The sequence below is a fragment of the Hyphopichia burtonii genome (genome assembly GCF_001661395.1).
Source record: "Hyphopichia burtonii NRRL Y-1933 unplaced genomic scaffold HYPBUscaffold_2, whole genome shotgun sequence".
NCBI lineage: Eukaryota > Fungi > Ascomycota > Pichiomycetes > Serinales > Debaryomycetaceae > Hyphopichia > Hyphopichia burtonii.
The window spans coordinates 4213-31496 of record NW_017963729.1 but is presented as its reverse complement, the minus strand read 5'-3'; the positions used below and the strand labels follow the sequence as shown (position 1 = coordinate 31496).

The 27284-nt window shown below is 34.8% G+C and overlaps 12 protein-coding genes across 12 annotated transcripts; 5 read left to right on the top strand and 7 right to left on the bottom strand.

Annotated features, from left to right (window-relative positions):
* Positions 1-196: 196 nt before the first annotated feature.
* Positions 197-1597, top strand: CGT1 (mRNA guanylyltransferase; the record flags this gene model as incomplete). The annotated part of the gene is made up of 1 exon (XM_020220007.1): positions 197-1597. The coding sequence occupies one exon, from the start codon at positions 197-199 to the stop codon at positions 1595-1597; it is 1401 nt and encodes a 466-aa protein (XP_020077384.1).
* Positions 1598-1715: 118 nt separating this feature from the next.
* HYPBUDRAFT_237971 (uncharacterized protein) lies at positions 1716-3770 on the bottom strand (the record flags this gene model as incomplete). The annotated part of the gene is made up of 1 exon (XM_020223215.1): positions 1716-3770. The coding sequence occupies exon 1, from the start codon at positions 3279-3281 to the stop codon at positions 1716-1718; it is 1566 nt and encodes a 521-aa protein (XP_020077383.1). The 5' UTR covers positions 3282-3770.
* HYPBUDRAFT_237968 (flavin-containing monooxygenase) lies at positions 3771-5803 on the top strand (the record flags this gene model as incomplete). Its single annotated transcript, XM_020223214.1, has 1 exon — positions 3771-5803. Exon 1 carries the CDS (start codon positions 4259-4261, stop codon positions 5801-5803), a length of 1545 nt encoding a protein of 514 aa, XP_020077382.1. The 5' UTR covers positions 3771-4258.
* Positions 5804-5860: 57 nt separating this feature from the next.
* On the bottom strand, positions 5861-8097 carry HYPBUDRAFT_9817 (tubulin-binding prefolding complex subunit; the record flags this gene model as incomplete). Its single annotated transcript, XM_020224009.1, has 2 exons — positions 6459-8097; positions 5861-6229 (listed from the first exon to the last, which is right to left on the bottom strand). The coding sequence occupies exons 1-2, from the start codon at positions 7851-7853 to the stop codon at positions 5861-5863; spliced, it is 1764 nt and encodes a 587-aa protein (XP_020077381.1). The 5' UTR covers positions 7854-8097.
* Positions 8098-8937: 840 nt separating this feature from the next.
* HYPBUDRAFT_146905 (uncharacterized protein) lies at positions 8938-9678 on the bottom strand (the record flags this gene model as incomplete). Its single annotated transcript, XM_020220006.1, has 1 exon — positions 8938-9678. The coding sequence occupies one exon, from the start codon at positions 9676-9678 to the stop codon at positions 8938-8940; it is 741 nt and encodes a 246-aa protein (XP_020077380.1).
* Positions 9679-10984: 1306 nt separating this feature from the next.
* On the bottom strand, positions 10985-12520 carry MEP2 (ammonium permease; the record flags this gene model as incomplete). Its single annotated transcript, XM_020218399.1, has 1 exon — positions 10985-12520. The coding sequence occupies one exon, from the start codon at positions 12518-12520 to the stop codon at positions 10985-10987; it is 1536 nt and encodes a 511-aa protein (XP_020077379.1).
* A 976-nt stretch (positions 12521-13496) lies between these two features.
* HYPBUDRAFT_9814 (uncharacterized protein) lies at positions 13497-16597 on the top strand (the record flags this gene model as incomplete). Its single annotated transcript, XM_020224005.1, has 1 exon — positions 13497-16597. One exon carries the CDS (start codon positions 13497-13499, stop codon positions 16506-16508), a length of 3012 nt encoding a protein of 1003 aa, XP_020077378.1. The 3' UTR covers positions 16509-16597.
* A 249-nt stretch (positions 16598-16846) lies between these two features.
* EMP46 (Emp46p) lies at positions 16847-18514 on the bottom strand. Its single transcript, XM_020222919.1, has one exon. The coding sequence runs from the start codon at positions 18365-18367 to the stop codon at positions 16904-16906; it is 1464 nt and encodes a 487-aa protein (XP_020077377.1). The 5' UTR covers positions 18368-18514; the 3' UTR covers positions 16847-16903.
* Positions 18515-18580: 66 nt separating this feature from the next.
* HYPBUDRAFT_151838 (polynucleotide 5'-hydroxyl-kinase) lies at positions 18581-20569 on the bottom strand. Its single transcript, XM_020220711.1, has one exon. It carries the CDS (start codon positions 20548-20550, stop codon positions 18610-18612), a length of 1941 nt encoding a protein of 646 aa, XP_020077376.1. The 5' UTR covers positions 20551-20569; the 3' UTR covers positions 18581-18609.
* A 170-nt stretch (positions 20570-20739) lies between these two features.
* HYPBUDRAFT_104259 (MFS general substrate transporter) lies at positions 20740-22368 on the bottom strand (the record flags this gene model as incomplete). Its single annotated transcript, XM_020218334.1, has 1 exon — positions 20740-22368. The coding sequence occupies one exon, from the start codon at positions 22366-22368 to the stop codon at positions 20740-20742; it is 1629 nt and encodes a 542-aa protein (XP_020077375.1).
* A 1611-nt stretch (positions 22369-23979) lies between these two features.
* On the top strand, positions 23980-25169 carry HYPBUDRAFT_151836 (phosphoglycerate mutase family protein). Its single transcript, XM_020220710.1, has one exon. The coding sequence runs from the start codon at positions 24009-24011 to the stop codon at positions 24987-24989; it is 981 nt and encodes a 326-aa protein (XP_020077374.1). The 5' UTR covers positions 23980-24008; the 3' UTR covers positions 24990-25169.
* A 441-nt stretch (positions 25170-25610) lies between these two features.
* On the top strand, positions 25611-26900 carry HYPBUDRAFT_146898 (uncharacterized protein; the record flags this gene model as incomplete). Its single annotated transcript, XM_020220005.1, has 1 exon — positions 25611-26900. The coding sequence occupies one exon, from the start codon at positions 25611-25613 to the stop codon at positions 26898-26900; it is 1290 nt and encodes a 429-aa protein (XP_020077373.1).
* Between the last annotated feature and the right edge of the window lie 384 nt (positions 26901-27284).

Sequence of the window (27284 nt, the reverse complement as noted above, 5' to 3'; positions counted from 1 at the left end):
CGTGCATCCGGCCTTCGACATTCGAAGTATAAATGTCGCGATATTTGAACGAAAAAAAAATACCAACAGTGAAAAAAAAAGTGCCAAAGCTCTTTTATATACGACCTTGACTTAGTTAAAATATACTTAAGCTACCATTTTGTGAACCAAATTAATCACAATTGAACTATTTTTGTCTAGTCAATGCTTATAAATAATGTTGCAGTTGTCAAATCGTGATATGCCTGTGATACCGGGTACCAAATTAGTTGGAAAAGAACTGGAGTATTTAAAACTAATGGTTGCAGACCTATTGAGTAGGAAAAGCCCATCATTCCCCGGATCACAACCAGTGTCTTTTGAAAGGAATCACTTGGAGGTTTTGAAGAATCGAGACTATTATGTTTGTGAAAAGTCGGATGGTTTAAGATGTTTATTATTCATAATAAATGACCCAGAACGTGGAGAAGGTGTATTCTTAATAACAAGAGAGAATGATTATTATTATGTTCCTAATATACATTTCCCACTATTGTCTAACGAAGAAAAGGGTAAAACATACCATCACGGAACTTTATTGGATGGAGAATTGGTTTTAGAGACGAAAAATGTACCTGAACCCTTTTTGAGGTATTGGATTTTTGATTCATTGAGTATAAATGGTAAGGATATTACAAATAGACCATTACCCACCAGACTAGGTTATATAACTGAACATGTAATGAAGCCTTTTGATAGTTTCAAAAAAAAGAATCCTGAAATTGTCAATTCACCAGATTTTCCTTTTAAAGTAAGCTTTAAACTAATGACGGTGTCTTATCATGCAGATGATGTTTTATCTAAAAAAGACCAGTTATTTCATGAGTCTGATGGTTTGATTTTCACTTGTGCAGAGACTCCATATGTTTTCGGTACTGATTCTACTCTTTTTAAGTGGAAGCCTGCTCATGAAAATACCATTGATTTTAAGCTTGAAATTGTCTTCAATACTTTTGTTGACCCTGATCTAGATAAACGGGATCCTGATTCTTCATATACTGACTATGACTCCAGGCCTGATATAATCAAATTAAAAGTATGGAAAGGGGGTAAAGAGCATGATGAATTTGCAGAATTATATCTTGAAAAAGATGAATGGGAACAATTAAAAGAATTACAAGAGCCATTACAGGGTAGAATAGTTGAATGTAGGAAAAAAGTTGATAAACCACCTTATTGGGAGATGCTTAGATTTAGAGATGACAAAGCTAATGGTAATCATTTTACTGTCGTGCAAAAAATTTTACAGAGTATTCAAGATGGAGTTAGTGAAGAGGAAATCATTAAATCATGTCCTGAAATCAATCATTTATGGAAGAAAAGATATCAAGAAAAGAAACAAAAACCATCATCATCATCTATAACATCCCATTCTCATCATCATAATCCACCAATGAATAATTTACCACCAAAGCCGGAGCAAGAAGCACCTAAATTAGAAAAAGAGTCACAACCGCCGACTAAGAAACAAAAAGTCGAAAGTTCATCTAATGGTTCTTCTAATGATACAAATAAGAAGCCAGAAATGTTGGACGATCTATTACCTGATTATGAAGGAGATAGTGATGATCTGGATTAAACAACTATGTAAATTAGAATGTGAAAGAAATGAACATGATGTATTATTAAAAGTAGCATAAATAACTTCTATAAAATTGAAATAAACAAATAAATAAGACATGAGAACTATCATGTAATCAAGGTTGATTCGAGTAATTTGGAGGTATTATACCATTATTATATTTAGATTTGAATTGATTTTTTGGGATTAAAGAATTCAAATCATCATGGATTTTGGTAAATGAATCATCTGAAGAGATATGAGAGTAAAGCGGCGGATTCTTAGAAGACTGACAAGATTGGGAAGTTAGTAAGAAGATGGGAACAGTGAAGGATAATTCAGTTTTTTTAAATTTTGAGCCTGAATTTTTCCTTTGATGATAAGTTGAATAACCTGGGATAATAGTTGACTGGGGGAAGGAAGTTGATTGAGAAGGAGAAATATCATCTAAATCAGAAGATTTGCCAGAAGAATCACTCCAGGTTCTCTTTTTAGGTAGATGCCTTGGCTGTTTAGATTCACTAACTTCCAAGCAAATTTTCAAGTTATGAAAAGTGGTAAACCCGTCATTATTTGAATTATTAATGGTTGGATAAATACATTTTTTAAAATTTTTAAAAGATTCATCAAAAGGAGTTTGACAAGAGGGGATTTTGAAATTACAAATATATTGGAAAGAGCCATTTGGTAAAATTTCAAAATCTTTCATAGACACTAATTTCTTCAACAATAAGAATTTATTATATTCGAAATGCTTTGAAAGATGAGAGGGGACATTAGAGATTGGTCTTAATCCATTGTATTCCACCTTATCAAATTGACAACTTTGAATTAGATAAATTGAAACTGCATGGACATGAAAAGAAATTAAAGAATCATCAATATTATGAATAAGTATCAGGGCGTTGTATAAACAATTTTGGAAAGCGATTTTATTTTGTAGTTGAAATTGATAAATCATTAAATTTCTCCAATTCCCCGAAGCAAGGATAGGATCATTCAAGATATTATTCGAAATATCAGATAGACAACGGACTATGTTTATAATTGATTTGACTTTTGACACTTGACTTGAATAAGAAGTTTGATAATTGATTAAAGCTTCAATATTATAATGAATATTGATATAATTGGAAGAGATGGAGGGCGGTAGATTAGGATCAATTAAAAATTGGAATGGGAAAGTATAAATTCCAATTTGGAAATTTAAATCGTTAAATTTCCAAATTGAACAATCATCCAATAATTTCTTATAATGAATCTTTTTCTGACCATCAGCGTAAGAATTTGCTCCAGTTTTAATGGAAGATAACTCCAAAACCGTCTCGAATTTAAACCCTTTCAAACACACTTGAATCGAAGAAATATGAATTGGTTTCAAAACAACCAATACAACGGTTCCGTATAACGCATAAGGACTACATTCACTCAATTCCAGAGAATTGATGCCTCTTTGATAAACGGTATGATCGGCCAAGTGCAAGAGCAACTTGAGGTTTGAGTTAGCACAGTTGAAACTTGCCGGATGGAAACACCCAGCGTAATCATTAGCAGAGGAAGTTGGTACTGGAATCGGAGGTTTATATGGATTACCGGAATAATCTCTAGGTTGATTTGACTTGGACTTGCTTGAAGAGAAATACAGAATCGAGGAGCCCAAGGACTCCCAAAGTCTCCAAACTGCCGGTATCAAGCTGGACATCAAGTATAGATAACCGAGTTGAATCACACGAGCGTCTAATTTGATCTGACAAAAAGTGTGGGGTTTATCATAAGTGATCTCTAGTACCCTGTTGCAAAAGATATACTGGAACGAAGAGCAGCTATGCGGTCCTCTCTGGTACCGTCTCCTTGTCTGGCTAAAGGATGTGTTGTTGATTTTCAAATCCAAATCACCACTAGGAAACTATCTTTAAACAAAACGGTTGCCAAAGGGAAATCAAAACAATCTGATAAGCTTAACAATCGGTTAAAAAACCCGTGCATCTGACGCCATTACAATTGTAACTTCACAATAGACATCGAATAGGGAATGACTCCAGATAAGGTGGAAGCTATTGTTTGGAGAGCAGCACAATCAGAGGTTGCAGCTGGTAGCATCACCTTGTAGAGAAGCCGGTTTGAGAAATCGGATCAAAGATTAGGGACGTTTATCGAAAGAACCAACGCAATGGAAGCAAGAACTGTCCCTTGAATCAAGAACAGTCCCTTGAATCAAGAACAGTCCCTTGAATCAAGAACAGTCCCATGAATCAATAATAGTCCCTTGAATCAATAATAGCCCCATAAACAAAGGAAAAGCTTATTAACGTGAATCAGCCGGTTCTGCAGCCACAAATTTGTTATCTCATCCTATCAAGCTAATTCCTGGGGACAAGTAGGCAATTCAATGGTGTCTGGTAGTATCAATCACTTGGTGTGCCTAAGTATGGTATGTTGATGATGCAAATTACTATGGTAAAGTTTGTTGATGACTCAATTACGTTCGAAAGTTCATCGACGCTTTGTTAAAAAAAGGAACCGAGTCAAGTGTCAAAAGATCAATGTCAAAAAAAAAACTGAAAAATGACAAATCTCGGTACACAACCGGGTGCACTTATGTCCGTGGAAAAATGATGTGATAGGCTCGAGTATAAATTATCATCGAATTATTGGTTTTAGGTATCAAGTAGTGGGACGATGCTCAAGATGAGATTACTAAGGGTAGTGAGATTATTTGCCATAAGTAAGAGATTTAATAGTACCTCTGTTAAGTCGGTTGCGGTATTAGGAGGAGGACCATCGGGAGCAGGAGCTGCTAAAGCCTTATTTCATGAAAATTACTTTGATAAAATTAAGGTATTTGAGAAAAGAAGTCTGTTTGGAGGATTATGGAATTATACTGAAGAGACTGATAATTCAACAACACCAATACCTTGTGAAAATGCTAACTTTGATATCACGCCAGTTTTGAAAAACCAAGGGGAGTACGTTTGGCCGGCACCGGTATATGATTTTTTGGATACCAATGTTCCCAAAGATATAATGACTTATGCTGATTTCCCATTTCCTAGTCATTTACCATTATTCCCCCATCGGTCAGATGTTTTGAAGTACATGTGTGAATATGCGGAATCGATTCGTCATCTTGTTTCTTTCAACACCAAAGTTGTCCATGTTGAATATCAGCTGGATCTTGGTAAATGGCAAGTTATTTCAAGACCAGTTATAATTGAAACTGATGGTGGATCTGTGCCATCGGAGAAATTTGCCGATACCACGGAATATTTTGATGCTGTTATTTTGGCTATTGGTAATTATGATATTCCTTATATTCCAAATCGAATTGGTATGGAACAATGGTTTAAGAAATATCCAAATTCAATAATGCATGTTAAATCATATAGAAAACCTAATCAGTTCAAAGATGCTAAGGGGAATATACTTATAGTTGGTAATTCCGCCTCAGGAGGAGATTTAGCATTTCAATTGACCACTCATTTGAATAGAACTATTTATAAACTGAAAAGATCAGAAAATTTATTACCAGCCGGTGAAAATGATTTAATTGTTGATTTACCAGATATTGAAAAGTTCAATTATGAAAATAAACTGATTACTTTCAAAGATGGTTCAGTTTTAGAAAACGTCGATTATATTTTATTTGCAACTGGATACCTTAAATCATTCCCATTTTTGAAATTAGATTCTTCTAAACCGCCAATTTTAACTGATGGCCATAAGTTACATGGAATATATGAACATGTTCTATTATACAACTATCCTAACTTAGCCATTGTCGGGGTTCCAAGATTTGTTTTACCAACAAGAACTTCTGAGAGTCAAGGTATTTGGATTTCAAAAGTTTGGTCAGATAAAATTAAATTACCTTCGAAACAAGAAATGATTGATTTGGAACTAGAAAGAATTGAAGTGAAAGGTAGTGGGAAACAATTTCACGATTTGACCTTCCCAGAAGATGTTGAATACTGTAATCGTTTAAATAATCAAATTTTAGCTAGCGTTGAAGGCTTAAATCATAAAGGTTTGATACCAAAAATTTGGGATAAAGAACAAACTGCTTTAAAAGCTTCAATAAAAAATATAAAAGAAGCTTACATTAGATATAGAGTTCAAACGGGGAAAAATGCTTCTAATTATCAAGAATTAATCGATGCTAAAGTAATTGATAAACTCTTAATTGATGATGAAGAATTAGCTTCGTACGGTTTTAAATTTAAATAGATTTTATAGATAGATATATTGATCTTTATATACATTATTATACAAGCTCTTAAAAGTTTAACGTTCAAGGTTTATGTTGTTGCCGAACTTGGCATATAAACTTTTCTTTAAAGTATTTAACTTCTCATCAATTTCATCAATTTGATCATTAAATTCATTAATTTTTAAATCTAATTTTTCATTTTCTTTTTCAATCCTACTAGTGGCCTTTTCTGCTTTCATAAACACAAAGACTTCTCCAACTTTATATTGGATCTTTTCATCTTCATCTAATAATTCGATTTCCATTGACAAATCTTCAATATATTCTTTTTCAGTTTTATATTTACCAACCAAATCAGACAATTCGTCCTTTTGGGTTATTAATGATGAGAATTTGTTGATTTTTTGTTGATCTTCCCATGATACTTCGGTGGCAGTATTTTTCTGCCCGTCTGGTAGTAACTCCATCCTGGATCTTGGAATTGAATGTAGAAGTATGTGCTGGGATCTTTTATTACTCGACAATTTTCTTCCTTTACCTTTTTTTTTTTTTTTGTTTTTTGATCTTTCGCGAGAAATTTCTACAACTGCAAAAATTTTTATAAGCATAGTTCTAAGAGGGCACTTTTCAATATATAGTTAAACAAGAGATACAGTTGTTACTTTCAATGACTTCGAGAATGCAGCCATTGAAGCCATAAAGTTTTGATTGGCCCCAAGTTCTATGGTTGTTAGATTGGTCAGAGCTAATTGAATTAGTTTGGGTTGGATCTTTTAAAAGATCATCCGATTGAATAACTTCTAAATCGTCATCAATGAATTCGGACTCGTTTCTATTTAGTAAAACTGGTTTTATGTCACTGGGCAGCACTGGATTTTTCGTATCATTTAGTTTTTGGAAAACTTTTGGCGGGATTTGATTAAAATAAGTTGAAGAATCAATTGTTTTATCGCAGATATTTAATTCCCAATTACATTTGTTCCAACGCATGAAATCAAGAGACTCGGTTATGCCACCATTATGTATAATGACTTTAGTTAATATTCCTGTATTATTATTTTGATTTGATTTCAAATCATATAAAAAATCTAAACCATGATTGAAATAATTATGGAATTTATAGATTGAATTATCATTATTACCCAAGTTTGAGTTATTTGGGAAATGTAAGTTTTTCAAATGGTTATGTATTAAAAGTCTTGAATCAAATTTGTTGAAGTAGTCATCTGGCGGACCCAAAATGGTTAGGATATCTTGCTGAGTTGTTTTACCGATTTCGATAATATGATCGGATCCCGAGTTGAAAATCAACTTAATTCTATGATTCGGTAATACTTTCAACACTTTGATACCATCTTTCTCGTCAGAATTATTAAAGTCCACTATAGGTTTTGATTTTTTTTCCAATAATTTTTCATGAAATTCTGAGTAGTTATCACCTTTGAATATAGCTAGATTAATAGCCGGTATATCACTAGCTTTATTCCAATTGATAAGTTTTGATAAGATAGTACTATCATCAGTTAGATCTCTTACTTTTGACAATAAATCATTCAGTTCAATTTTAAAATTAAAAGAAATTCCTGGATAACTCAAAGTATAGATTTGTTTCGAATAATTTAATTTCCCCGGGTAAGTAGGGCCAAAAGTTTTATTATAGATTTGTTTTAAATTTGGTATTATAACTGATTTATCTGTTTTATAGATTGGTTTATCTGGGGTTGAATTAACTGAATCATATAATTGATTAATGATTATTTCATTCAATAAATGTCCATTATAACTAAACTTACTATGATTGAAATCGGTAGCCTCAATTAAAATCAATGATTGCTTTGAATAATTATCAAACATCAAACGTATACCGTAATTTGGAATCGTAACCAATATAGGGTTATCCAAGTACTCTTTTGAAGAATAACTTATCTTGAGCTGCTGGTTCAACTTGGTGAAGTGGTTAACCACCTCATATAGCGATTGGCCTAGTTTCAAGTCGGCAACACCATCTCCCGGAACAATTGAAGCATTCATGTTTGCTGATTGAACTGGAGTAGTTGCTGATACCATCTAGCCGCCCCTTATCAGTTGTTGATATCGGGAAAGAGAAGGTCACGTGTTCTTGACCACGTGATGTATTTCTATTTTTACAGTTTAAGTTTCTTTTAAACTGCAAAGCCTGGAAACTGCTATAAACTAAACCAAGTTTTGCAGTCAATTGGGTTACCAGAACATGAACGTACAAACGTAATGTTCATAAGTGAGAGGTATGAATTCTTAGTGAAATATCCATTTTATCGTGTATAGAAAAAACAGCCATCTAACTTTGTATAAAGTTATAAAGTCTTTTATATTTTATATCTAGATAATTGTAATATCTCTTAGTTATATTAATCACAAGGCTGACTTCACTTCATTCGTAGCTAGTTCAAATATAACTCAAAGTAGAAGTGCTTGCTGTCCGCAATACTTCAACTATGGAAACTAAAGTCTTTTAGTCCTTCAACCCATAACTCAGTATATTGCATCCTCGCACTACTTAACCTGCCTCGAACTTTAACATTGTGAAAAATGTCAGTAATTTAATGCACGGGCAGTTTAATTTTTCACCGATTTATACGTATAAACACTGTTAATAAGAGAATGTAATAGAGAATACAATGACAGAGGTATCTGTAACTGTAGTATAGCCAATGCAAGGTTAATCACAGAAAGTGAATGGTGTCTCAAATTATGAACCATTCTTATTCACAAAGAACGTTTAAACAAAGAGACGCGGAATCAGTTTAACTTAGTTGGTTAAATGGATCACAAGACTAAGAAAGCACATGGTCTAAGGGAGCCCTTATTGAGTAGGAACAGAATTGGCTGAGCCCTTAATTAGGCTCATTGGCTGAAGGCCAAATAAATGACTTATCGTCAGGGCAATTCCGACTTATACGGATGGAAAGGGGAACCCGACGCAAATACCAGCCTTGGAAGAATCTGATGGAAGATGAGAAAATAATAGTAAATGCAAAGACAAGCCCATGGTATTAATTGCAAGTACGAAATGAACATGAACAAAAAGTCTAATTTCTATTAAAAGCTTATACAAAATTAAAATTACTTATCAAAAGGAGAGAATTGAAAGGGGTCTAAGGGTACTGACGGGTTAACTAAATTTTTTTTTCAATTTAGCAGCGAATTTATTTGATTTAGCTGGGGGAGCATTTGAAATAATTTCAATTTTAGGAGAGCTTTCAGTGGAAGATGGAGGAGTAATTGATTTTCTTTTAAATAATTTATTTTTGCTCAGTTTATCGTCTTTCTTAGTACTGAAGATAGAACTAACGTTTGAATATTCTTTTGTTAATTCTGGTAGACTTTCATTATCGAAATCTTCGGTTTCTTCTTCTCTAATCGTTTCACCTTTTGATATTTGGGCTGGTTCTTGTAAAGTTTCTCCGCCAAAGTTAACTTCTTTGAAATTGACTTTAACTTCTGGTTCTGTTTCAAAAGATGTTCTGGTATACATTGAAGAAGAAGCTGACATTGAATTCTTCTTATGATGACGTGTTTGAGATTTTCTGTGATGATCTTTATTATATTTCATGATTTCATTAATATCTGAATTACATTCGTAATTAAATGTAGATTTTTTACCCTCCTCTAAACTTGATTCGGATCTTTCTAGGTCAAGCAGCTTTGAATTTGGCAGTAAGATTGAATTCAAATCAAAAGATTTTGAATCCAATGAAGGAGATTGGGATGAACGGGTTGATGAATGAGATGATCTTGACTGTGACCTTGATTGTGATCTTGATTTCGAACGAGAAGATTTCTTCTCGTTCATTTGACGTTTTAACTTTTGTTGTGTTTGATATGATACTGGAGGTAATAAGTAGAAACTCATTTTACTTAATGGTAAAGAAAATATTAAACCCAATGAAAATTTTTGAAAAACTATTCAATATATATAGATGATGAAGTGAAAAAAAAAAAAAATAAGGGCAGTGACTTACTTGACAATAAAAAGCTAGATGGAATCTAAAGGTATTTATAAGCTATAATAAACACAAGGGACTTACGAAAGGAAATCGACAGTTTAAAAGGGAAATAAAGCAGGTTAAATCTTAGTGAAGGACCCGCAATGTCCAACTTAAGGTTACATAGATTCAGATTACGAAAAGTATTGTTCTCCCTATTAATAAAACTACAATAGGAATACCATTATATGGAATGTAGGCAAGGGAACAAAAAAAGGTCAAGTAAAAGAGAAGATTTGATCACAATATTAACCAACAGGTTAAAATTAGTACCCCGAAGCAACTTGACTTATCTGCATTTCCAATTTAAAACAATCACAACTAGGGATAACCCCAGAAGCGTTTCTTGTTAAGGGTTTGTTAGGGAGTTCATCCCTGTTATTGTTGAACAATACATTCCCAACAACCCTTAACAACAAATTTCAAAAGGGTAAAAAACATTACACTGGCCTTCTACTGCCTGACTCTGACGGTACCTACTCGTCTACTCATCTCCTCGCCTACTGGTCTACTTCATCTAGCTCCCCGATCCACTGTTCAAATCTCTTCAAAGTAATGGGAATACTTGGTGGTTCCCAGCATATTCGGGTAGTGCGCCCACCCCCCGAATTTCACGGACGCAAATCAATCCAAAACAGGAAATATTTTGGTTGCCTTTAATACCTTAATATAAAAGATAACCAGAGCATAACCATTAGCAAAAGCATAACCATACCCAGAATCTAGGCATATACATATACTAAGGGCAAACGTAGATTGTGTTTTTTCTTTTCATGTAAAGTGCTCTAATCATAGTGGTGATCTCACCAGATCCAACGCGTTAGATACATCATCACCAGAAAATTTCAGATGGTGCATTAAACAATGCAATGGTATTTGGATAAAGGCTGGTTCAAGTAGGAAGAGTTTCTGTATTGTTGAAATGGTGAGAATTTCGAATCAGAATACTTCTTTACCTTTTGTACTTACGTGTATATGTGTTTGGTGTTTTCAAGTATTCCACATTGTCATATCATCGCATTTATTATGAATAATAGGATAATGCATAATTTTTGTTCAACCTGCTTCTTTGTGAAGAAAGGTTAAACATTGGATCGAAGACTCTCGGAAAGTATATAACAAAAGCGTCTAGCTACAGTAGTTAATTAGGTTTCTTAATTATATATTACATTCTCAATGTTTACTTGATTGATCACTATTTTCATCGGGACTTAATTCATCGTGTCCATTGGCAGTTCCAGTAATGATTTCTGGTTCTTTATTATTTTTTTCTTCTTCTTTTTTAGAAGTTTGGGCTTTTAATTTTGCAATATTAGCATCGGTTGATCTTATTGGTTCAATCACATAAGCATTATGGTCATCTTCGGTGGAATCGTCATAATAAGCCAATTCACCCATTTGGGCTTGATCGGTACCAATTAATTCTTCATCTTCATGTAATCGAAGACGTAAAAATGGGATTTTATCCAAAATGAATAAAATTATTGAAGTAACACAGAACCCCCATAATAAAACCGAACAAACTGCAGCCAATTGATAACCCAATTGAACATAATTATGATTCATCCAACCACCATCGATAGCCAGAGCAGTACCATCGGCAACTGAACCATCCAAAGCAGCAACATAATTGGTAGCAAATAAACCGGTCAAAATACTACCGGTGGCCCCACCAACACCATGAAGAGCGAAAACATCTAACCCATCATCAATTTGAAGAATTTCTTTTAAATCAACAGCAAAATTACAAGCAAAAGCAGGTACAATTCCGAAAATAATCGAAGTATAAACATTAACATACCCAGCAGCAGGAGTGATACCAACCAAACCGGCAACAATCCCACAACATAAACCAGCCATGGACCATTTACCACCAGTTCTAAAATAATCAATAAACATCCAAGTTAATCCTCCGGTAGAAGCAGCAATATTAGTATTTACACAAGCATACCAAGAACGAATGGAAGCATTACCGGTAGAACCACCATTAAAACCAAACCAACCAAACCAAAGGAAAACAGTACCCAAGGCTAAAGTGGTAAAACTATGAGGTCTATATTTAGGAACTTTACCATTTGCAACCGGATCATGACGCTTACCTAATAAAAGAGAATAAGCAAGAGCAGAAACACCAGAATTAAGATGAACTGGCCCACCACCGGCAAAATCCAAAGCACCTAAAGTAGCTAACCAACCATGAGTATTCCAAGTCCAAAAAGCAATTGGACAGTAAACAACAGTAAGCCAAATGAAAAGAAAAACCATCATTGGACCCAATCGAGCACGTTCACAACCAGCACCAACCATCAAAATGGCAGTAACTGCAGCAAACATACCTTGATAAAGACAAAATAAAATATCGGGGACCGAACTAACCACGGCCGGAGCCCCCATTACATTCATTAAAGCAAAATTATGTAAATTACCCAAAAAGACGGACTTTGTTTCGTGAGAGAAACATAATGAGTAACCCCAGAAAAACCATTGAAATCCAGTAAGACATGCAGCCATCATCGAAGCGAAAAATAATGAAAGAGCATGTTTCTTCCTGGCCATCCCAGAATAAAGTAATCCAACCCCAGGAATCATTAACCACACAAGAGCAGCAGAAACCCCGATCCAGGTCATATCTGCTTTGTCGAATTGCTTATTCAAATCAACCTTCATAATATCTCCTCCAGTACCGGAGCCAGTATATCCATTAGCCATCTTGAAAATTGTTATTCTTATCTAAGCAAACAATTAAAACAATCTAAGCGAATTGGAATTTCCTACGCTATTTAAATAATTTACTCACCTTCGCCGTACACAAAATATTATAAACATGTCAAGAATTGTACTGTTTCTTAATTGTCTTTCTTGAAGTCTTATTTAATTCTCATTGGTTGAACAAAACCAACCTGCCTTATCTCAAGTTTTTCTCAGTAATTAATAACTGATAAGAGATTTGAACAAGGACGACTCGCTCGTATTTTTGATGTTATTTTAACCTTTTTAGTCGGGACCTCTCCAAGCTCCGGTTCAGGAGATATACCCTGTCGGCCAGCAACTCAAGAAAAGCAGAAAAGCGGTTTTCTGGTACTGACTGCTTGCACTATCTGCTTGCACTATCTGCTTGCACTATCTGCTTGGACTATCTGCTTGGACTAGTCCTGATTGTCCTGATTGCACCAACTGTCAATGTGCCGATACACCTCGATGTTCTTTCGTATCTGTTCATGACTCACCGTTGACAATATAGCTATATAATATTTCTGTTGTACTGTCCGATATCTCTGTATGTCGTAGTATCACATGTATATTGCCCTGTCTGCCTACAGCTTCACCTACTTTCTTACCTTACTGACCTTCAATACTTTCTTTCTTGCCATACTTTCTGTACTTACCATACTTCTTACTGACCTTCAAAACTTTCTTGCATGGTCTTGTTAGCTGTTACTGTTATTGACGGTTCGTACGGTTATTACTGTACTTATAGTATACGATACAGGCTAGACGTACGGTGATTGGCTGATAATATGGGATGTACGGGTATCGTGCGGTGCGGGTGTTTTTTTTATTTGTTGTTGTTTTTTGGTCTTCCGCGCACTACCTCCACACCTTCCTACTTCAAATTAGCAAATAAAACCCTATGAGCGGTTACTACGGTTGAAATACTCTAATCAATTGACGAAACACAATCAAAATGACAGATTCAGACGCCCAATCAGTATTTGGGACCTCTATCCTTACGTCGTCTTCTCCTCAACTGGCTGCTACAATCTTGCCTACAAGTCTTGAATCGACTTCAAAGTTAGTTGATAAAAATTTCTTACCTTGGTTTACCGCTTATTCCAACCATTTACAAAAAACCAACCAGTCTTTAAATCAATTATTGTCTGTTGGTTCTCAATTCTTTAATAATATACCCAATGCTGGTGAATATGGAAACATTCCTAAATTATGGAATTGTTTGCTCAATTCAATTCAATTAGATATTCATACCAATGAATTATTATATAAACAATTGAAGTTAGAGACCATTGGTCCTTTGAAAGACTTATCTTCTCAGAATAATATCCATTATTCCGAATTATTAATCAATTCTCAAGAATTACAAGAAATTTCTCAATCCCTCTCTTCAAACCCCCAAGCAGAATATCAATGGAATGTTAAAGCTCCTCAAATTTTTGACAATTTCGAAAATTTTAAAAAATTCGAAAAACAACTCTACTTTAACGTTATTTTAAATTTCTTCCAATCAAACAATTCAAATCTTTCGAAAAATTTGTCAAATAATGAAAATTCTTCAAATTATTTGTTATCAAACTTTAAAATTGATAAAGAAATGGCAAATTATTTGGATTATCTCTTGAAAAATTACTTACCAAATGCTAAACCTATAGACAAATCGGTTCCTCCTCTGCCTCATACCACTTCTTCTTTCCCCAATGATATGCATCTGATTAATTCTTCAACAAGTACTCCAAGTCATAACCCACAGCCTACTTCAAAAGCTGCTAAACGTCAATCAAAAATTAAATCAAAAGTCGGTTCCATCTTTGGTCGTAAAAATAAAAAATCAGTTGCCTCTCCAACTCATAACGTTAATACTTTATCAAATGATACCATTCCTGAACTGGCCCTGTCAACAACTTCTTCCTTAAATCGTCGTTCAACTTCTCATTCAGCTTTACCAAATAAGTCTCAAGAATCATTGGCTAACCATTTAAATAGAAGTGCTACTACCTCCCTGAGAAATGGCTCGATCAAAAGACAGCCTTCTGATGTATATCAGCTGGGCTCTCTTGCTCAACAGAGAACTCCTCAACATTCTCAACAACCTCAGTTTGGTAAACAACAACAACAACAACAACAACAATCGTCTCCTCCACAACCAGAAAGAAGCCAAACTTTCCAGTCGATCAATTCTACTCCTTTGTCTCCCGTCTCTCCTAACTCCCCTCAAGTCGGAAGATCTGTTGATCTAAAACAACAGCAACAACAACAACAACCAGTGGCTCTTTCTGCAAACTCTTATGCTACTCAAGACCCTCGTACTCCAATTCCTCAAAAAGAAAACATTAAACAAGAATCGATTCCTCAAGAATCTCCTAATGTTGTCAAGTATGGCCATGAAGATGAAAGTTCTTCCGATGATGATGTCCCAATTGATAGTAGAGGTAATCGTTTATCAATGTTACAAAAACATGACTTAGATCATCAAAATAATGTTTCTGCTAATGATGGTTCTTTCTCTCCAATTGTTCCTCCTCCATCTAATTCAAATGTTCAAAATGCTTCAAACAATGATGACTTCTTGGGAATCGCAAGATCAAGACAAGGTAGTGACGGTATTTACAGTTTTGAAGCTGGTGATGATACTCAACCAATTTCCGCTACTCCAAAGCAAGAACAACGTGCTTTCCCTAGTAATAGTGGTACTTCAAACACAACTGATGAAGATCGTTTGCCAGCTCCTGATGTTCTTGATAATGAAGAATCTCCTATTCGTTATGAATATCATAATAAAGGTGATGAACCTTCTTCACTGAAAAATAATGACGCTGGTAATGGGTATTCTGGTCTTGGAATTGGTGCTGCTGCTGGTGCTGCCATTGGTACTGCTGCTGGTGCTGTTGGAATAGCTTCCAATGATAATAAATCACATTCGCAGCCACCTCCTCCTCCCCCATCGAGAAAAGTTGCCCACAATACTTCTAACCCTTCTGGGCCAACTCCTCCACCAAAACAAAATAATGTTCCTCAAGTAAAAGATAGAAGTCTGCAAATCTTCCATAATTTGCCTAATGCTCGTGAATCTTTTGTTCAACCTCAAGTCCAAATTCCTGGTGCATTTCCAACAGGTGGTGGAACTTCTTCTCCAGCTCCTATTCAGTCATTGATTAGTCAAAGTACTGGTAATTCTATCCTCAAACAGACTGATTTATTCAAACATAACTTTGAAGATGAAAGAGATGGATTGAATACTTCTGTCGCCGAAATTATCAATGTTACATTCAAAAATGGTGAATTGACCAAATCACAAATTGTTGGTGAAGTGGCCTTTAATTATAATAACTCATTACAATTGGGTAATTTACCAGACATCAAAATTAAGGTTCAAAATAAGTTGGATAAGTTTGTTGTCAATGATCAATTTTTAAAACAAGTTGGTCAACAAGAGTTTGTTTTGGATCCTTCCTCAATTTTATCGAAAACATTAGGTGGGTTGAAATACTTAGTTCAATTGAATGAATCTCAAATTCCTTTATTGATTAGACAAATTTGGAAATTTGAAAATCATCAAGCTAGTTTAATTCTTATTTTAAAATTAAACCCCAAATACTCCTCTAAAATTAGTGTCAATAATTTGATTATTTCTGCAGCTTTGAACAATTTGATTGAGACCACTTCTGCATCTTCTAAACCAGAGGGTTCATTTAATAAAGATAAAAATCGTATTACTTGGAGATATCCAAAACCATTGGTTCTCTTCAATTCTGGTTTAGAAAATTCAGATGAGGATAGTAATCAAGAAAAGATTATTGCAAGAATTATGACTAAAGGATTAGCTTCTGAACATGAATCAGGAATTCAAGTTAAATTTAGCCTTAGTGAACCTCCTGTTAAGTCTGCTAAAATTGTTGACGCCAATGATGCTCAAATCCCAAGTGTTCATAATTTAATTAGTGGAAACTATAGTTCTCATAGTTGATTATTAATTTCGTTATATTTGTTTAAGTTTCTTCTGTTTGTTTTAGTTTTATTGTTTTCCTTAAATTCTTGACCATGTTTTTATTGTTTTTATTGCCTTTATTTTGTTTCATTTATTTGTTTTATTTAAAAAATACGTTCTTTCAAGATATCTCTCGAAGATTTAAATTGAAAATTTATTCTCCGATCTTATATGTTTATATCATGTTAAATACTAGACTTAATTTTACTTCATCAATACTTTGATTCGTAGTGATTTGGAATGGGCATGTAATATTTTCTTACAAGTCACAAAACAAAATACTAACATGTTGCTACATTTATGGATATTTTTAACCTGTTGAGTCGAATGTATTTATACAAGAACAACTATACTTTGTAAACAAACATATATGCTTAAAGAAGTTTGGAATGTTTGATATCATGTCTTAATCTATAAATAACAAGAGTTAATACCAAAATACTTGCAAAGATAATAATTAATATCCATTTAACTATAGTACCTGGATAGTCTGTTTTTGGAATCTGAAGGGGTTGTTGGTTTTGATATTGATGAGATATTTCTTTATGGTTTGCCATTAGCAAATCGACTTTTTTACCCACTTCTTCCATGCTGAATTGGTGTTCTCTAACTTCACCAATGACCTTTTCATTCAATTTAGATACTGCACTCAACATTTGAGAGTATTGCTGGGTGATTGTAGATTTAAAATCGGTATAACTTTGTTGTAAGTCACTTAAAATCTGTGATTGTTGGCTTTGAACATTTTTAATATCTTGAATATACGTTTCCAAGACCTTGATATCATATGATGGGGCTGATGAACCGTCACCAAATTTGATATTATTTATTGATTGTTCTACTTGAGCAAGTTTTTGAGATATTTCTTTGAGTCCATCATTGGACAATCCATTACTTTGTTGTTTTGCAATTTCTTCTTGTTGTCTTCTAGTTCTTTCCATTAATGATTCCCTTATGTACGAAGGAGGAACAAAATTGTCTGATTTATCCTTTACAACCACTGTGTCAGCATCAACTTTTACTTGGCCACTATTAATCAATCCATGATCATCAATAGCATCACTAGTTAAATGAGACCATACATTAATTCCAAAAAGTTCGAAAAATTCTGAAGTGTCACCAATATTAGCAGATACCCCAAATTTGAAATCATCAATTTCATCAGGTAAAACAATGGCATTAGTTTTAAAACATAAGTTATTATCAACTTGAACTTTAAACCAGTTTCTTTGTTTAGAATAAGAAACTCTTATACTGTATGGGATATCTGATTGTAAAAAATTAAATCCACAATTACCAATCGAATCCGATAAAGAATTCAGTAAGACCTTGCTTCCATCATTTGCGAATATCTTCAATCCTGTTTCATCTTTATTGTTCATCAAAAACTGAAACCCGTCAAATTGTGAAGGTCCACCATAATTATTAACATTACGATCGTCTATTGGGCCAGTGTTGGAAGGGTTTATAAGCCAAAATGCCAACCCATTTGATTGATCGTGATGGATGTTAGAGTCACCGTTTTTGGGAGTCAATCTAAATGTAGTTTCAATAGTCCATTCATCTCTTGTATTAGCCAATTGTGGAGTTGACCAAACAGACCCCGGGCCGTTTTCAAAAAGAAGTCTACCGGTATCAAGTCTTATACCATTGTAAGTTTCCCAGTTAAGTTTTAGCTCATCAATGCTCTCAAGCTCAAACAAACCAGGCAAAGACATATGCCCTGGAGTATCAGCAGGAGAGGCTTGATTGTCTTTTTTATGATCTATGATGTCAGCATTGATATGCTGCGCTATAAAGAAAATTGCAGCACTGGAAAACACATTTCGGAAGAGCATTCTGGTCTATTATATTTCCTAGCCTCAGTTATACGCACAACGTCCAATGAATTATCTATTATCGAAGTAATTCATATAAACCTATGGTTGAAAATTCCAATGGCTATCTGGCTTTTTCCTCGATATATTTTTTTTTTTTCATTTTTTCTCAAATCTTCGCTTGTCTTTTTGACATTTTTCACTTTAGTATACAGGATTCTCTACATGATCTTAGTTGTATTCTTATATTGATTAAATAGTAGTTAGTTCTTCCTGTTTCTCATGACGTTTCGCCTTATCTTCCACACATCGCCAACCTTGCTTCTATTATCGAAGCTGACGTACGGCAACTGTGGGAGTCGTTCGGAACCAGAAAACAGTAGCATGTCAGGACTAACCATTTCGTAAACGGGCAAGGACCCTTCACCTTTTACGATGATAAGCTTGTATTTTCTCTCGATGTATTCTTTGATTAAACCCTGGATTCGGTTGGAAAAGGGGAAGTACATGTTCAAGTAACGGTCAGCGGCATTGATGCTGTGAACCATTGATAATCCCATATAACGTATAAGAGGAGAGTTGTGATCGATGGCGAAATCCAGCGAATTGATGTATAGAGGCATGTCTAAGTTTTTATTATTGTTGGTCAATTTTGGCTTGAAGTTTTGAAATAATGACGCTTCTATGGCATAAATACCAACAATCGATGCCTCAAGCATCAAACCTAAGTCGTCTATATGAAAATTGACTTGTGCATCTTGGTTGAGTATCGTTATTGCGTTTATACCAAGGGTATCTTGAGTATTAAGGGTCGAGTATGATAATTTAAGCGGCGATTTTTCTAAGAACCAGCTTTGGAAATTGAACTTTAGACAACTCGATTGGTGGAAATATGCTAACTTATTAAATGTTTTTAATTGAGAGGAAGTGAATTTGGATGTTTTATAGATACCTCTTGACGTGCTGATATTCTGGAAGGATATGCCTTCTAGAGCTAACGAATCATCACCCTCTTCTAAAGAATTGGACAAAAAAAAGACCTGGTCCGGTTGAACCAAACGGGACACCTCTTTGAGCAATTCCTTTCCAAATCCCTTTACCCACCCAGGAGTATTTATCACAAGATGGTTACCATTTTCTTTGTAGTTCTCTTTATAGTGATGTAAAAGACTTTTGATAATAGATAAGTATCGATGCGGCAGTTCTTGAGCAGTGCTGAAACCATAATAATGTGAGTAACAATCTTCAGGGGCCACAGTTTCGTGGAAATTCAAGGCAAAATTGGGTACATCATGATTGGAGATTGACAAGCTATATGGAGTTGAGAACACAGATTGGTTTGGATCAACATCTATATATGATATTTTTTTGACATTTTCAGCCTTCTTTCTTTTCTTATTGGAATACTGAATCAATGAATTTAATAATGTTTTGGCGAAAGTAGACTTACCGCTATTTTTAGTACCAATTACCATGAAAACTTTTGGCTCTTTATCCTTTGAGCATTCAGTAATGGCTTTCGAGATCAATGACCGCCATTCAGGATTTATGGTCAACCCACTGAATTCTTCGTCCTGGTTTAGAACTATCTCAAAAGAATAGCTCTTAAATTTTGCTGAATATCTCTTAATTTCTGAGTCTAGGAACCCATCTTGTTCTTGGCTTTTATTATAAAAAAAGGATTTGAAAGAATTATGGAAATAGCTGAGCTTTTCTAACCCAGTATACAAATTACTCAATTTAACAACTGATTCATATTCAATGCTGAAATCCGAACTTGGAGCACAAGGCTTGTTGCTCTTGTTTGCATGGTGGGTGCTTGATATAACAGGAAGAGATTGAGCTGGTGTTGCTATAAAATCATGACTTGAATTCGAAGAACTGGATGAAACGTAGTGTATATCATTTATAAGTACGGCACCATTTTCCACTGTAAAAGTACCCTGACCATTAATTATTAAGCTTTCACCTTTTTTTAAAGCCACTAGTACATTACCATCTCTGAATATTATATTTTGGCGATTGGGACTAAAATTCGATACAGTATGAAAAGTAGACAATTCTGGCTGTATTTTATGCACTTCTTCCTCCTTCACTATATCTTCCACTACTCTTTGTACTCCAGGGGTATCTAAAGTATCACCGCCGTCTAAAGGAGACGCAGAAGCTTCTCTTAGAGCTTTCAAAGCAGCAAATGCACTCATATACTCCCTTCAAGTTCTCTAAGTCTGCAGAGCTTTATCAATTGAAAAAAACAAAAAAAAAAAAAAAAAAAAAAAAAAAAAAAAAAAAAAAAAAAGTGCTGCAGATTTTGTAATGAGACGACTACAATTATCAACTGCAAAAAAGTCATATACATTTATAAGGTAACACTACGAATGAAAGACAACTATTTAATGTGCTTTGAGGCCGAACTTGTCAATTAAATTCCAATAACTTATGGCAGAAGCTTTTCTGAAGCGTTTTCCAAAGATTATCATGAGAAATGAGGTTGCCCAGATAGCCATACCGATTAGGCCTATGGCTACATAAAGGTTTTGGATTCCCACAGCAACTAGCCAGGGGGTCACAGCGTAGCTAAACCCAAATCCCATTGAGTTTCTCACCAATATCATGGTGACGAGCCCATCACCGGAAACCTCTTTATAACAATCAATAATGTAGTTAATTGCAATAGCACTTCCAATTGGAAATGTTGAACAAATCATTCCAGCACCAAAGGCAAGACCCACCCAGTGAATTCCCTTTTCAGCTCCAATACCGTACAAGAAGCAACCGAAGGGGTGGATTAACATTGGAAGTATTGAGAGAAACAATCTCGTTTCTGGTTCTCTCATACCTTTACCGTTACGAGCTTTTAATATGGTGAATTTATCAACTATGCTACCAGAAAACCAACTACCAATAGCTATTCCGATGAATGGAGAGGCAAAAAATACCCCAATCATGTTTGGTGAGAAGTTATATGGAGAGCCAGAAAGCACACTTGATATGGTTGCATTAAGAACGTTAAACCACGAAAGAACAGCTCCAACTGTAAAACCAGCGAAAATTATACCAGGGTATCGAAGAAGGTAAAATGGTATCCAAATAGATTGGAAAAAAACGTTTTTTTGTCTTGGGTCTCTTGCACCCCAAAATTTCAACCTTTCTATGAAGCTTTTCCCATTTGGATTATTTATTGGACTTTCTGGAGTTTGGATTTTTTCAACATTAACTTTAGTATCATTTTTTTTCGAATCGATAATTCGGTCTGAGCTCTTGACTTGTTCTATTGGATCTTGTTCGAGTATATTGTCACGATAAAACATAGTTTCTTCTAGAAAGAAGAATAAAATTACTAAAATCACTGCTGTGATTATAGCAGCAATAAACTGAATCCATTGCCAACCATATCTATCAGAAATAAACCCAGCTGCGATACCACTAGCAAATGGAATACTAAAAAGCATAAAACAGTACCAGGCAATCCAAGCACCTCTTTCATGAAGAAAGAATATATCAGCAATGCAAACTTCAATAAGAGTTTCTATAGGTCCATAGAAAAAACCACAAAGAAACCTATTCACATACCACTCTCCTGAACTCTTAACATAACTTGTCCATACCGAACACAACATGCAAGCTAGTAGACTAAACAACAATACTGGTCTTCTTCCATAAGTTAAACCAAGAGGTTGCCAAAGTAAATTAGACCAACCAAAAAATAAATATTGAACCCCTACCCCAGAGTTTAAAACACCAAGAGGAATACCGGTATCATCTTCAATGACAAGCAAAACGGCAGATAAGGCAGTGGTAAGAATATCTGCAGCAAATACTGCCAATAATAAACATATTGCAACCCGGTACTTTCTTGACTTACTCCAATTTAAAGGATCCTCTGGATTCAGGGTGGGTTGAGGAACAAGAACTATATCATCTCCTGCTTCATGTGCAACATCCAAGTTACCCTCAACGTCAATCAAATGAATTGTACCTGGGACCTTTACGTCAGTTTCAGTTTCGATTTTCAAATTCATAATTTAAATAGCCCGTTTATGTTTCCACAATAAAATGATATTCCAGAGATTTGTGGAGAAGATCCCTAATTTAACTAGCTTTCTTGAAACTTCCCGCTAGATAACAGAGCCAAATAATCAACCCATTCCATGTTGCGTTCTTCGATAATGACTTGAGCCCAATCGTACGAAACAAAATATTTCACCTTCGTATCCACTTACAAGCACAAAGAAAGACTCTTATCAATTAAACCTTATATTCTATATAAGCCACTCTCTCTTGTGCTTATCAATAACAAACCGGTGCTAAACATCTTCACCGCTTGTTAGCGGAACTCTTTGGTTCTTATTGTGAAACCAAACTACAAGTCTTCGTATCGTAACAGACGTATAAATATTCAAGCAATGCCATTGTGTCTACCCTTTGTTTATGAAATCTTTGCTACTTTTACTCTTGAAATAGAGTGATTTTTAGCGGTAAACTTCATTGAAAGATAACGCTTTTTTTTTTTTTTTTTTTGCGGTATCGTTTTCTTAATGCGGGAGATGCAAACTACCCAAATGCTTCCAGACTTTAATTTTGGCTCATACGTGTTAAGCCTGGGTTACGCTAGGATTTAGTCAAAGACTAACGGCTTATGTATGTTAGGGCTACTTTTGGTTTTTCAAATAAGCTGATTTGCGAGCAATTGCGATGAAGAATGCACAAGATAATAGCATGAAATGGGGAAGAGATAATGGCATTGAAACAGAAGTTATTTATATAAGCAAGTACATTGAGTAAGCTGGATTTGTTTCATTCTCGTTAGCCCGGTTTCTGAGTAAACGTTTATTAGGAGTATTGCGGAAGTGTTGCAGCTCGCTTACCTTCTTTTTATTAATATTTAGATTATGCTACTTACCTTCCTTTCATTATTATTTAAATCAAAGCTTCACTTTGCTGCTCAACAAACTGATCAATGAACTCTTTGAAGGCCGATTTTGGAATTGCAACATACTGGAGTAGCTGTGTTGTATGCAGTATAACGGTACATATAAAAGTGCTTTTTGCTACAAATGAGCTCAAATAGGTATTCATACATTCAATGATGCTTAAGCTGTTTTATCTACTTATAGAGTGTATTGAAGGATGCAGAAAAGTTGATCGTTTTTTGCAATTTTGTAAGTTTTGAAGAAATTTGTCAGAAAACTGAGCATAAATCATCAAAGTTGAATCATTGTCTTTAGCTCAAACACGAAAAAACCACATTCTCTAACTTTTAACAAGGGCAACCAGACTTGAATTGTATGCTTAGTAGCTGTTGTATCGGTTTAGAGTTGGATACCTGTTCATACATAACAAGAAAATCTGATCTTACCAGCAGTCGCAGATTCTCCGTCAATATGCACTAGATCAACGTCTTCTGCACCGAAGGTTACGTTTATAGCCCCGCAGTCATTCTGAATGGGAGATCTGGTGATGATATTTTCGATCATGGGAACCTGCTATAGGGTATCATTCGGAATGATTGCCATTTTAGGTTTGGTTGAAAGAAGATATTCCGAAAATAAATCCTTTGAGAATCGGATAGTACAAAGTCTACTAATATAAATATACCCCAATCCCCCAATTCTTCAAATTTTAGGATAGATAGTGGGGGAACAACCATTTTTCAGAAGCCATGTCCTTATTAATACCCACAGAGAGAGATTTTGAAGACGCTAGGGAAGGACGTGAAACAATCCCGGTATACCAGGAAACAATTGCTAAATTGAACAAGAGAAGTCCAATCACTAACGAGTTAGAATTTCCTTGGGATTTTGAATTTGTACCTGGATTCTTCAAACAGGCCGACCCAAATACTGACGACTTGAATTTTAACTATGTTGATTGTGATTTTGGAATCACGAAACCTTGGTCTGATATTGTTGAACAGCTAAATGAATTAAACATCAATGCAAAAGATAATGAATGTTATAAATTATTATTTTTGGCCCGTCATGGCCAGGGTAACCATAATATAGTTGTTAGTAAGTATGGGATTGGCGAATGGAGAAGAAAGTGGCATGAATTAGAACGCGATGGAGACCTCGTTTATGGGCCAGATCCAGTATTGACTGAAGTTGGTATTAACCAGGCAAAAGAGAATAATCAAGCCTGGAAAGAACAATTGGCTAAGAATGCCCCAATTCCTTCTAAATTCATAGTTTCTCCTCTTCAAAGGTCATGTAACACATTACTCATTACATGGAAGGATATATTCCCAGAAAACACCAAACCAGTCATTGTTGAGAACGTTAGAGAAATGCTAGGGTTTCATCTTTGCAATAAGAGATCAAACAAAACTACCATTTTGGAACGTTTTGGTAAGCACGGATTTATTACTGAACCTGGTTTCGAAGAAGAAGATACTTGGTATGTGCATGAGGTAGAAGAAACTGCTGCTGAACAGTGTTTACGTACTAATAGGTTCATGCAGCAGCTTTTCGATGAGCAATGGGATTCATCTCAATCTAAAACTGATCCAACAAAAGATCAAGTTGTATCGGTTACTTCTCATGGTGGTACAATTAAAACTTTTTTGGGGGTCATCGGCCATAGAGCTTATACCATTCCAACTGGAGGAATGATCCCTGTTGTGGTAAAAGGAACCCGTCACTAATATAGTTATGCTTATATATCAAATCACTCTTCAAGAAGAGAATTTGCAAACTCAAGAAAGAACAATTGGCACTTTCAATAAATGTTGCTTCCTGATAGAAAATAGACACTAATTAAACAACAATACTTCTTTTGCTTACCTATGGTAAATAATTTTAATATAAAATCAATTTAGACATGAACTAGTTTAGTCACAATAAATTTTAGCTATAGCCATCACCAACAATGGCAATTTCGATTAGATTTAAAAGCTGCAACTCGTGCAACACGATGGATTGCATCACATCATATGACCGTCCACTGACCGGCTTCATAGCCATGGAAAGGCTTGACCGATCAAAAAAATACCGAATATCTTTTTTTTCACCGGCTTTCTTACAATCAAAACCACTGACCGACGCTTACCGACCTCACCATCTCCAACTAAGATGATGATCTCGCAGAGTTCAACAAAGAAGCTTAGTCTCTTTTTATGGTCGCAAAAAGCTTTTCATGACTGAGTATGCGGCGCAGAGGCTTTATTACTGTTTTCGTCATTCTTTCCTGCACTTGACGCAAAAGTACGAGCCTTATATAAAGAAATGGATATTCTTTTGGTTTTTTTGCAATTTGGCAGCCAAAGATGAAACCAGTTTCTCTTGAAATAATTCTCAAGGACGACAAAAGAAAGTACACTACCGGTGATGTTATTACAGGAACAGTGGTGGCTACAATTACAAAGAGAGCCGAGATAGAAGAGATTATAGTTAGATTTCAAGGAAGTTCAATAGCCCAGAATCATAGGGTAATGGATTTCACGGAGTCTAGTACCACTAAACTTTTAAGTATGATGATGCCTCCAGAATTATTCTTTCAAACACCCATAAAAGTACACCCTTCACCAGAACTGGGCTTCAATCGACTGATTCTCGGTGAAGGAACTTATCGCTATGATTTCTCCATTCCGCTACCGGATGATGGTTCTGGCATTAAACTCCCACCTTCATTCACTCATAAAAAGATCGATAGCCTTGGAATAATCCAGTATGATATTAAAGCAATCGCATATAAAACCTCTGGATTTATAAAGACTGTGAACTTCTCAAAGAATATTGACTTTTGTCCGTTTGAATCAACCCTTGAAGTTGATTCCAGTCAACTTTTGGATAGAAGTGGATTGTCTCTTCCAAAATTTGAAACATGTAATACAAGTTTGAAGTTTGGATCTTTCGAATCAATCAATAGTAACCTTTTCAAAAAATTGGTCTCTCATAAAAGCATTAAGATACCTTTTGAATTAGGTGTATCGTTTGAACATGGGAATAGTTTCCAGACTGAAAAAGGTATTACCACAAGATTTATTATGTCTAAGGTTAATTTGAAGAGTCAGATAAGTACCTATTTAGGTATTCCAATAGCACCAGAAGCAATTCGTAGTATAACCTTTGGAAATTCGGCTGATTCGAAGGAAGAATTCCGTCAAGATCAAGCTAAAATAAACATAACCCATATTTATATCATGCTACAGAGCTTTGTCAGGCTCAAGACGGAGTTACCAAGTACCGAATCTCACAAAAAATGGGTTCTTCGTGATGAAAAATGTGACTATCAATTAAATTTAAATGACTTTACTTCAGAAGAGTACCGTGGGAATGGCGACATATATAAAAAAATTAGCCCTGAAATTGATCATCTTGCTAACCTAGCAAGTTTCCACATCCTTGACTTACCAGCACAGTTGTTTGACTGTGAATTACCAGAAGATACTATTCCAACTTTCTCTTCTGAAAAAATAGATTACAACTATCAGTTGTCAGTAGTTTTAAAAACTCGAGTTTACCCTGGTGGCTACAGTGATAAGCTTGGTTTTACTTCAAACGTAATTGTTAGAAATAATGACTCAAATCCACACCCTCCTGATTATAAACCATAATTATAGTTTTGATTAGAGTCAATTAATAGCTGGAACTCAACAAACTTCGATAGTTTTCACCAGTAGTTTGAATTTGAACAATACATTTTTTTTAATACTAGTATATAAGTACATAGAACCCTGAATAAACAACTGTATAAAATAATGATTGCAGTTTAATTGCAAAAGCTGTTAATGAATTCCAAATTTAATTTATCTGTTATTGAAAACCACTAATATGCAAAAAAAAAAAAATCTAAAATTTGCAGCATAAAAATCAATTTAGACATGAACTAGTTTATTCACAAGAAATTTTTAGCTATAGCCATAACCGTCAATGGCAATTTCGATTAGATTTAAAAGCTGCAACTCGTGCAACACGATGGATTGCATCACATCATATGA